Source organism: Macrotis lagotis, chromosome 5 (assembly GCF_037893015.1).
Source record: "Macrotis lagotis isolate mMagLag1 chromosome 5, bilby.v1.9.chrom.fasta, whole genome shotgun sequence".
In the NCBI taxonomy this organism is placed as follows: domain Eukaryota; kingdom Metazoa; phylum Chordata; class Mammalia; order Peramelemorphia; family Peramelidae; genus Macrotis; species Macrotis lagotis.
In genome coordinates this window covers 140,002,993-140,015,408 of record NC_133662.1, presented here as the reverse complement: position 1 = coordinate 140,015,408, position 12,416 = coordinate 140,002,993, and the positions used below count along the sequence as shown (strand labels likewise).

At 34.8% G+C, this 12,416-nt stretch overlaps 1 protein-coding gene across 1 annotated transcript in view; it reads right to left on the bottom strand.

Annotated features, from left to right (window-relative positions):
- Nucleotides 1-5,177: 5,177 nt before the first annotated feature.
- The window catches only part of AKAP7 (A-kinase anchoring protein 7), a 296,088-nt gene continuing 288,849 nt past the window's right edge, over nucleotides 5,178-12,416 (bottom strand). Inside the window, exon 14 of the mRNA XM_074190040.1 lies at nucleotides 5,178-6,189. Within this exon, the coding sequence (XP_074046141.1) occupies nucleotides 5,990-6,189 (200 nt within the window). The 3' untranslated portion in view covers nucleotides 5,178-5,989. The remainder of the gene's footprint in view (nucleotides 6,190-12,416) is intronic.

The following is a 12,416-nucleotide window of genomic DNA, read 5'->3' as shown; positions in this document are numbered from 1 at the left end:
TCATATTTTTCCAAATTGAAAATGCTAATATACTCAATGGATATGTGATTTCATTGATTAAAGAATTATCTCCAGTGATGTCATTCACAACCCATCTATTCCAGTCCATCATGTGGGACTCTTGACCAAGACCTCCCAAAAAATTGTCTAACATGAAAAGGTAGAAGAGGGTCAAACTAAAATGTTGGAGGCTTCTCTCAATTCTTTCTGACATAAAGACACCAAGAATCAATCCATATTCTTTTCTTTCTGTAATTCTTTGATGATTAATGTTCATACATTAGTATTAAAATAAAGTCATTTCTAAACCATTCCTTGGTGGATTATCTGCATTATGGCTTGCCTGAGAAAAATCCAGCTTTCAAGTTTATTGGTACTCTCTTTAATTAATTCTTCTGCTGATTACCTTAGCTCTCTCTCTCTCTCTCTAATTACCATTATTTTATATGCAACATGATTCTAAATCTTGTTAAGAAATAAATATAAATAAGTACCCCAGGGGAGAATTTGTGAGAGGACAAAAAGAAATAAGGAGGTGGGAACAGGTCATGTCCTACACCTTTGGAAAGGAGTATTCATAAAACAATAAGATTTTAGGTTCATTATAAATGTAAGATGCAGTTGGAATAATATTAATATAAGGCAGCGTTCCTTAATGGATCATTTCCCCCAAATCCTCCCCCTTCTCCTACCTTCCTCATTATTGTGAGGGCAACACCATCCTCCCAATCCCTCAGGGTCACATCCTAGGGGTCATCCTGGAACTCCTCACTCTTTCATTTCCCTAAATCCAAGATGTTGCCAAGGCTTATCCATTTTACATTTGCAATATCTCTCAGATATATCCCCTTCTGTTCCCTTGGTAATGCCATGACTCTATTACAGGTTCTCATCACTCCTACCTGGATTATTATAATAGTCTGCTGGTGGATCTGCCTGCCTCAGGTCTCTCTATTTCCACTTATCCTCCATTTGGCTACTAACATTATATACTAAATCACACCTAAATAAATTCCATTGACTTCCTATTGTCTTCAAGAGTAAATACAAAATGTTCTGTTTGGTGTTCAAAGCTCTTAAGAACCTAGTTTTCTCTAATTACCTTTCTAGTCTTCTTACACCTTATTCCCTAAGATGCACTTTTCAATCCAGGGACACTTGCCTCCTAGCTGAATGAGACCCTCTATCACTTGGCTCCAGGAAATTCTCTTCTGTTGGCCCTCATGCCAGAAACACTTTCTCTCTTCTGCTCTGTCTACTGATCTCCTAAATAAATGGCACCTTCTACAGTACCCACCCTCTACTACTTATCTTCTACTTCTCCTATACATAACTTATTTGTTTTCCTGTTCTCTCCCATTAGATTGTAAACTCCTTGAGGGCCTTTGTCTCTTTTTCTATCTGGAAATATTTTGAAACACAACATCATGAGAGAAGATTTAAGAAAGACCAGTTCTATTTAACATGATATTTTGGACTTAAAGAGATTACTCAGAGTGTATGCCATAAGAAAGGAAAAGTAGAGGGAAGAAGACAGCAAGAAAAGCTATTTAATACAAAATTAAAATAATTTTCCTAAATTTGGCTCCACTAATTTGTTTAAAATGAATTTCCATTTTAACACTCCTAAGTACAACTTGTCCTGATTACTTTTGGGTAATTTTCTTGGCAAAAATACTAGATTGCTTTGACATTTCCTTCTCTGGGTCATTTTACAGATGATGAAACTGAGGCAAACAAGGTTAATTGACTTGTCATGTCTTTCTAAGTCTCAAGTCTAGTACTCCATCCACTACCCCACCTAACTGTTCCTCAGTTTGAATTAAAAAGCTGTAGAAACAGGTGTTACATTGGCAGAGGTAAACTGATGACTCACCAGAGAGGTAGATGATAGACATGGACTGAGAGGAATAGGAAAAGGCATGGAAACTCATAGATGCTTGGGACCAATCTTCTTAACCTTATACAGTGGTAGCTTGAAGCTGTGGAAAAAACACTTATTTTAGCCAAACATTTCAACTTATGTGACCTTGGGCAAATCCCTTAACCTCTTAGCGCTTCAGTGTTTAGCATCTGTCCAATGAAGATAAAATTTCAACATACTTCCTCCTTTACTCAAATGTATCAGAGGAGGGATTTTAATCCAGATTATTCTCACCTCTAGGTCATCTATCACTATCCCTCATTTTTCACATGAGTAGCTGAGTGGTACAATGGATAGTTCAGGCCTCATCAGGAGGATTTTGATTCAAATTTGATCTTATATTCTTACTGTGTGATTCTGGGCAAGTCGCTTAACACTTTTTGCCTCAGTTTCCTCATATGTAAAATGAACTGGAGAAGAAAAATGACAAAACACTCCAGTAGCTTTGCTAAGAAAACTCCAAACGGGGTGTTAAAGAGTCAGATTTGACTAACTGACTAAACAACAACGTATTTGAATTTTAGTTATTTGTTGTTGATACCAGCCTCTGGCTCTGTCTAGTGAAAACTGAACAACTACTTCACAAATCTGACTCATGTAAAATTGAAGCTGATTATTTTAGGAGCCCAAACCAAGCTTGTTACTATTGACTTGTTTTAATGAAATTACTTAGAGAATTACCTCAATACTCTCTTTCTTGTACATCTAGTTTTAGATGGTTTACGTATTATGTATTAAAAGTTACATCTAAGACTTCCAACTCCCTGGTTCTGTTTACTAACCTCTCATTCTTGCTTATCTTCATGTGGTTCCTTCTTTATGATTCACTAGCAAAAAATTGGCTACCCCTTTTCTATATCATTCTTGTCTTGTGAGGTGTTTTTTCATTTCATGGTAGTAGAAATAATGAAGTTTCTATTATTAGGCTTGCTTATTCATAAATTTTCTAAAAATGCATTCTTTCTAGATGTTCATAATGATGCATCCTCCTGGGGATGAGTGATACCAAGATGTACCACATGTCTGTCAAATGGTCCTCTAGCATGACACAATCATTTCTTATATTTCACATCTTAATATGTTAGGGGACTCCACAGCCTGTCATAGCATTGCTATCCTTTTTTCAAGCTCTTGTGTTTGACTAAGTAGTTTTTAGGAAAGCATCTCCATTTCTCATTTAATTCAGTGTTTTTCAGTTAATCCTCTATGGAGCATCTCAGCTTGAAATGCTTTCAAAAAGCTATCTAAACTGCAGAAGTATTTCTGCAGTACTTATCACAGTAGTACTGAGGTGCTTTGACAAATGCGCTATTTTAGCATGAAGGAGAGGCACATAAAAGAAAACAAAGAAAGACACTGTCAGAGCTCCTGTTTATGGCTTCATTTGTTGAATTCTACTGATAGACAAAAATTATCTCAGAGGAAATGGTTAAGAAATAAGATCTTTACTATAAGATAGACCCTCCTTAGTTTTACTGAATCATTCTTCAACGCCCCCCCAAAAAAAACAAAAACTGATCTTGAAAAGCATTTCCTATAGAGTATAGAACAATGTGGGGAGAGTTAGCTTGCTATTTTCCAGGAAGGAATTGGATCCTATTTCATTCAGTGCTAAAAAAACACTTTGTGTAAGCTCAGCTTGAGGCATCTAGATAGGGTGATGAGGAAGGAATCAAGAAATAAAAAGGCAACAAAGGACAACAATAACTTTATTAAGACTAATGAAAATGCCTTAAATTCATTTATATAAACAAATGCACCGTAATTCATCCACTGAAAAAGTAGCTAGAATCCATGAGATTATGACCCAGAAGGCAATGATTCCATAAGTAAACTCTGAATCATTTTTCCCTCTGTCATAATTTTCAATCAGCAACAATCATACATTTTACAGAACTACAGAGTAAAAGGCTGGGGAACCAACTGGAAACATCTTAGGCAAATATACACAGATGCTTTTTAAAACAAGGAACTAGTGCAAAGAGATTCATGTCATAAAAGACAGCAAGACCAGGAACTGACTTCAAAAAAGCAGAAAATAAAAATCTATCTTTATTAAGAAATAAAAAGACAGAATTCATTATTTACTGAGGAACAAGAATACATATTGAGTTTGCAATATCTCTCAAGGACTGGTTACAATAATAACATTTAAAAATGTGTATTCAAGTCTCAATACACCATAAGCACAAATACTACCAAATTAAAAGAAAAATAGAATAAGATGCATAGGAAAGTCAGATCACTAAAAACACTTCATTTGGTTTACATGTTGAAAAACTAAGGCCATGTTAATATGGCAAGCTTTCCCCATAATACTGTATTTTTTCTGTAGTTATTTATTGTCTGTCTAGAGCTAGTAAGGATCTCAGTGATTTAACAGGATGGAAATCTGAATAGAAGAGAATCCAGTGACTGAAAATTAAGAAACTTTTCTTGGGGAAATGAACCCCAATATGTTAGAAACAAACTGGTTTAACTGAAAATTTTGATAGTTCAGAATCAGCACCCCTAGATAATAAACCAGCACCAATGCCCATGTGCACTGGTTAATTTCTTGCCCAAATATTTACTTGTCACTTAGATATGCCAACTTGCCACTTTTCTTTAGGTAGTATCAATCTTCTGCTTTTCTAAAAGCTACATCCCTGGTTTCATTCCTATACAACCTGGCTACAGAAACTGCTTTGAAAGCAAAACCAAAAGAAGTTTGTTTGACTGCTTTTTACAGCATTAAAGAATGAACACAGTGTTTGGATTCAGGTCTGCAAGAAATGTGTGTTTTGTGTTTTTAGAACGTAAGGTTTTTTTATAATTCCGCAGGAGGAATAATTGTTTCCCCATGTGAGTAGGAAAAGCCAGTCAGCAAATAGGATCATTCCGATTCAGGTTGCTTACATGTTGTACAGTATGATCACAGGAGCACACTGTGTGTGGGTCAGATTTGCTAGCTCAAATGTATTGGCATCCTGGACTCACCCAGCCCACATTCTACATGTACAGCTATGTACAAATGACACTCTTATCTATTGCAGCAGCAGAAAAATATGAGGAAAGTGAGAGAGATGTGTTTACCAAAGAGGTATATTAGAGTCTAAAAAGATTTCAGGAAAGAGATGACTATTACAGCAATTTAGAAAATATTTAAATAAAAAACCTGGATGTCAGATTTTTTCTTGATTATTGTTGCTGCTCAGTCTTACTTCAAATAACTCTTTCTTGATCTGAGCCTGGATCTCAGGTTTTGATAAAAGTTCCTTTATTTGCTTGACTTTGGACCACACACCCATCCTTTCTCCAAGTAAAGCTTCCTTAATTAAGTCCTTGATTATGACAGGTTTCTTGCCTACAGGGGAAAAAAATCACATATTTTTGCATTTAATGAATGTCGATGAAAAACACAAAAATAGAGCACAATGATTTATCAAAAGTGGATTTTTAAAAGCCTTTAAAACACTCCATATCTTATAGAAAAAGGTAACATTATGTGAAAAAATAGAATTTACATGTTTTTTTTACTGTAAATAACAATAATGGCAGGAAGGCAAGATGATCAGAACAAATATTAGAAACATTACATACAGGATGGCTGTACTGATGGTGATCACTTCTACAATGGCCATGATTAACTTAGCACTAATTGACTTTGCAATGGCAGAATTTGTGATTTTTGGCCTCAGAACAAGCAGGCAAAAAAACCCCTGATGTTCAGCAAGGCAGATGGCATTATTTCCACTTATGGCAAGGCCTCTTCCATGGCTATCAATGTAGAGTGCTTGGCATGGACAAAAGTCTTGTCCCCCCTCTCTCGTAGCATAAAAGCATTCTAGCAAATGTTTTCAGGCAGAACTCAAGTCTCTCTTTTTATAGCTTCATGTCCTCTTTATTCCACCATTCTATTTGTTTATACAAATTGCAGGTGACTTTCCTAGGAAAATGTTTTAAGACAGGAGCCTTCAGTGAGACACACTTAGACAGCCAGAACAAGGCAAGTCAGTCAATGTGACTTCGTGAAGTAAAGCTGGGAGGTGTCTCATAGGCATTTTTGGAAGTGATGATCAAATCTCATTTCCTGTTATTATCACTGTTGTTTCTGTCTGGGTGCATGGGCTCTTCTGTTTTCACAGGGCTTCCATCCACCTGCCTAGTTTTGTTTTGTGTTTCTTCTAAATATTGCTGCACAGCCTTGAGGACAGCATTCTCCACCAGCCTCTTGCTGAGCCTCACCAATTCGGCATCATCTGGCTCTCTTCCATTCTTTTCACCTACATGCCATAATAGATAAAAGAGGTCACTAGTATCATATTGTCATAGAAACTGGGCATGCACGGGTGCCTACTGGTTCAGTTCCTTCCAACAATTAAATCGTATTTCTACATTCCCAAATAAGAGTTTTACTTTTCATTTTGTATTTGGTTTAGCAGAGGCCTTAAAAGGTCAGTTGAAAAGCAATTTATTAGTGCTCAGTAAATGCTTTACCTAGAAATGCTGAGCCTCAACTATTTCTATCTACAAATGTTCACCTCATATCCAAAGTCCAGTCTCTTTACCCCAAACCCACCCTATGCCCAACTGGATGCATTAGTAAGCATTTCCTATTATTAAAAATTTCCAATTAAGAAATTTTTTTAAAAAAACTATTTTTTTCTGTCCTCTGTATCTCCCTGACCCCACACTCTGTTATCATCATGGAACTAAAATTTCCCTATATTCTAATTATATTTATTTAAAATACTTGTAGATTGATTGATTGATTGATTTTTGGCAGGGAAATGGGATTAAGTGACTTGCCCAAAGTCACACAGCTAGGTAATTATTAAGTTGAGGCCACATTTGAACTCAGGTACTCTTGACTCCAGGGCCGGTGCTCTATCCACTGCACCACCTAGTTGCCCCCTTGTAGATTCATTTTTGGTTTTGTTTTTATTTTTAAAATTAATTCTCAATGCTTTCAGGTTGAAAAAAGCCTTTGGCTAAAGCACTCCTATTAGGTTCTAAATTGGCTTAAAGAATTATTGGTTTGTTACAAGTTCATAAAAGGAAGAGTGTTTTTAATCTCGTTGTTGTTGCTATAGTTTAAGAAAATGCTCAGTTTAAGAAACTACTCAAGGGCATGATTTACTGAATATTAACATAACTAACAGCAGTTATGACTACACAGCTGGGGATAATAAAACAAGGATAACTATGAATTTATCCTGCATTTTTCTTTTTTTATTTTACTTAAGGCAATGGAGTTAAGTAACTTGCCCAAGGTCTAGGCAATTAAGTTTTTGAGGCCACATTTGAACTCACGTCCTCCTGAATCCAGGCCCAGTGCTCTATCTACTGTACCACCTAGCCACCCCTATCCTGCATTTTTTCTATGGAAAAAAGATCTGGTCAACAATCTAGAGAGACTAAAGTGACTAGTAAATCTCCCTGGATTCAAGTAAGCAACAAATTACTTTACTAATTATGTGGTAGGTGGCATACTTAGGTCTAGTTCTAGGTTAACACATCTAAAATGACCTATAGTTTTGAGAGATTATATAATTAATTGGTATAATATGTGGTCCCATTAGCTATAAATAGTTCAAATTTCCTTTTGTCATCATATTGTGGAAAAATTTCCCTTTAAAGAATAAATATCTCATAGACTCATGTCTCAAAGAACCAAATGTCTTATAGAAAGGAAGGAAGAGATAAATTTTGGAAGGTCTATAGCATTATATATTAAGAAGATCTACACGTGAGAAAATTTAAGATGGAGGACACTAGCATGAAGATCAATGGATTCAGAAATATAAATGATTTTGTCACAGGAATGACCTACAGGCCTGGAAAGGAATACTGAAATTCAGAAAATAAAATTCCAAGCCTCCCTTGGAGGCATAATAATGATAGAATTTCAAAAATTAGGAAATCTACTGTAGTGTTCAGTAATTAGGGGCCCTGATATGCTGGATCAGTGTCTCACCAATAAGTAAGGCCTGGTTGGCGATGTATAAATGATCTTGAAGAAGAAATGTGATATACCCTCTCTTTCTTACTGTGTATGATAAGAAAGGAAAGAAAAACTGGGGATAGTCTAAAATACAACTAAGATTTGGGGAGAATAAATTTGAAAGACTTCAGAGAAGATAGATATAATTCCTGACTTAAATGATACTAGAGAAGACAACCAGAGTTATATAAGAAGTTTTTCCAGAAAGAAATCTTGTAGACACAAAGAAAAATAACTACAATAAGGAAAACAAGATTGAGTTGTCTAAAGAGACCAATAATGAAACACAGGGATTTAGATTTTTTATTTTTTGCAAGGCAATGAGATTAAGTGGCTTGCCCAAGGCCACCCAGCTAGGTAATTATTAAGTGTCTGAGGCCAGATTTGAACTCAGGTACTCCTGACTCCAGGGCTGGTGCTCTATCCACTGCCCCTGGGATTTAGATTTTTTTAAAGACAAGTATAGAAGATGTAAACAAGGGCAAAGAAGAGAATGAAAATGAAAGTGAGGCGTGGTTCTGTACAAAGATCATCACATATTAAATCTCAGAATGAGATGAAACAGGTAAAGACTGCTAAAAATAACCAAAAAGGGGGGAAATGGGAGATTGGTTCTGAGCAACTAAATTTCATAAAAAGAGGAAGATGGAAGATCAAAGAAGGAACTGCTTTGGGTAAATGGGACAATAGTGACTGACAGTGAGGACATGGAAAAATGATTTAACCCATTTTGTCTCCCTTTTCACTAACTCCTGCTCTTGGGGGGGGGGGGTATGAGTCATTCTGATTGCTGCCTGAGTGATTGTATGGACCCAAAGAGTAATTCATTCATGTCAGCCTTGAAGGAAATCTCTAGTGCAGTACCCTAGGGAGACATATATATATATATATATATATATATATATATATATATATATATATATATATATATATATATAAAATCTCATGCTATTTAACATATTTGTCAAATATATATATATATATATATATATATATATATATATATAAAATCTCAATCAATTTGACATTTTTGTTAATGATTTGGATAAAAGTACCCATGAACAATTGCTTATCAAATTCTCAGGTATCCCAAAGCTAGAAGACCAACCGCAAAACAGAAATAGGATCTCCACCTCACTCACCTCCCTAGCTCAATAAGCTAGGACATTAGGCTGAACCTAATAAAATGAAACTTAATAGAGACAAACCCACCTCACTCACTTCCCTAACTCAGTAACCTAGAACATTGGGCTGAACCTAATAAGATAGAACTTACTGGGAACATTTCACAAGTACAAGATAAGAGAGATGTTAGCTAGACAGTAGTCCACCTGAACAAGACATTATGAGGACTGGAAATTAAGAGTCTGCAGTGACAGTATCAAAGACGCAATAACATGGTACAAAGTAGCATTGTATTGTATAAAGAGTTCTAAGTCTGAAGTTATGAATTCCTGGGTTTGGATCCTGACTGCTATTTATTGACTCTTGTGGTTCTAAAAATGAGGTTTGGAAACTACTTACTGCCCACTAGGTATAAGTCAATTAACTTCCCCAAACCAATAAAAATAGAGATTAATAATAATTATTCTAACTTCATATGGCTGTTGTGACAGTCAAATGAAGCAATTCAAATTTAGTCAAATCAGGACTCACTTATTAAGTGCCTAGATATGGGCTAAGGATACAAAAAAAAACATGGGCCCTACACTCTAGGATCTCACAAAATAAAGGAAGATACAACATGTAAACAAGATATATATACCAGAAAATTTAAATTTCTTCTCAGTAGAAAGAATTCTATGCAAAGTGTCTCAAAAATGTCAGTACTATTAAAAATAAATAGTTATTAATAAACTGTAGCATTTATTAGCCATTGTTTCATGATAATTTATTATGTGTATTATTTTATGAAATATTTTAAAATTAATCCATATTTATTAAATTATTGGAATTTTGTATATTATAAACAATTTTTATTAATTTCATATAAACTATATAAACAGACACATGTATCTATATACATATGTCAGCATCAGTTATTAATAACTGGAAGCTACATAGGACAAAACAGCATGTGATAGAGCGGAGACTTTGAAGCTGGGTCTTCCTGACTCTTATGTCTGACACTGTCATGCTCCCTCTCCCTAATATAAAAATTGTGCCATGAATAAACCATGGAGAGGTAATATGGTTAGAACATTATGGTATTATGGAAAAGAAAACATTGGACACTGAAAATAAAGGTTTTGAGCCCTAACTCTTTAATATAGTAGCTCTATAATCTTGGATTTAATTCTATCTAGTCCTCAATTTTCTCATCTGTAAAGAGTGGAATAATGATGATGATGATGATGATGATGATGATGAAGATGATACATGTCCTATCTACCTTACTGGGTCATTTCAAGGATTAACTGAATTAGACAATACCAGGTGTCCCAAAATCCAGAGTGTAGTTTAAAGCTTTAATAACTGACTTCTGGAACTCTGAATTGTGAAAGTGCTTTGCAAGATTTAAACCATTTTACAAGTACATATTATTAATGCATATTTCTGTTTGGAAATAGTAATGGTGAAATTAAAAAATCACAAAGTTAGAGAGTATTTCTATACTCCTTGTATTCTTGACTATAGTTTTGGTTTATATGAGATGGCCAATGACTGAGTATTCTAAATTCTGTCTTTTTCTATTTCAGGGGCTTCAGGCAACTAAGATTCATTTATGGAGACAAAAACTACTACTAATTACTAATGGTTAGGCATAGGCCTGTGTATATCTGCTTTTCAAAACAAAGGGCACATTTTGTACCTTACAAAGTACAATGAATCATAATAATACTAAAAAGCTGTTTAATTATGGGGAACTGAAATGAATAATCATGGTTCTGTAGAACTGAGAAGGAAACACACCTTCATTTTTCTCAGAACTAGGAGGGAGGACTACAGAATGATTGTAAAAGCCAGTATATAATTTTGGACTGATAAGTAATAAATGGCTTTGCTTAAAGGTTTTCCTTTGTCACAAGAATGAATTGCATTTAGCCAGCTCTATGACCTCTGCCTGGAAGTGACATCTAAATAAATAAAGGAACATTTCCTTTTTTGTCCTTGCTCTTTATTGTAAATTATTATAATCATGTCAGGGGATCAGAATAAAAACAACGTTAAATTAGGTAAAAATTTGAGCCATTCAGTCTACAGTTTTCTAAATTCTAATAGCCAGTTAAGCAAGTGTTACTAGCTCCCTAATCTGATATTAACTGAGATCTTTTAACTTCTCATAATGCTATGAAGATATTTAGATAAAGAATAAAGATTTGTAACACTGGGATATGACTATCATAACAAGTATCAGTTTTTTGTTTTAAGGAAAGAAATATCAGCATAACTATTTATATCAGAAGAAGGATGCCCTGTGGGCCACCTTAAAAATGTCATAAAGAGAGATCCATTTTTCAGGGGCTTTGTTCATTTTAAATATGATTAAAGTTTTTAAAAAATATTTTATTGAAAATCACTTAGTGAGCATGCAATATTATGAAATGATTATTGAATGTGCATATACACAACCATATACACAACTATTAATTAATTCACTTTGTATTAGAATTCATTTTCTTACAAAAGTGTTCTGCTATTAATTTATTAGTGGAAATTTACCCTCCCTATGGGAGAAATGAGTAATGCCAAATTTAAACTGAGTTTTAATTGAATAATACCAAGTATAAAAGCTGGATTTTAATTTTCTCAGAACACTGAATTTTCTGTATGTGATAATTGACCAAACAAAATTGCATTTCCCAGGTCTAAGAGGTTCCAAACTTTTTCTAATAATAGAAATATAAATTGTCACCTAATTATTTTAAAAGAAAAATTTGTGTTAAGGTGTTCTTTTATCAGAGATAGATATTTATCCAAGTAATCTGAGTTAGAGAAACCTCATTGGAGGTTTTCAGAAGGCATTAGAAGATATCTCCAGAAAAACAGATCTGAATTTGCTTGGATGCCACACTCACACACACATTTTTTTCCCCCTCAAGCATCTCTTATTTGTAAGGTTCACTTTCCAAAGGGGGACTGCACTCTTTGTTGATTTTTGTCAGTGTATTGTCTTCCTCTGTGCTCTGTTGTAGACCTTACATGGCCTGCCCATATCTCCTGACAACCTGGGTGGTAGTATTTTTAACCTCAAGGCATGCCAGTTGGTTTCAGTAGGCTCTTCATTGCCCCATATCTTTCTTCATTGATCCACAATTAACACTATGATGGCACATTGGTCAAAATGGGGAAATGTTTTTAAACTTTTATCTCTGTAACAAGTGAATGGAATTTCCCATTCCATAAACTTCCTATTGATTAAATTGGACAACAGAAGAGTGGGCAAGACCCAATCAAGACGCCAGTCATTTAGCATCTGAAAAAAAAAGTAATTCCCATAAGAGTAAAACAAAGCAAAGGTTCAGCTTGTAACACCATCATCAGGCCATGAAGCTGTTCTTTTGG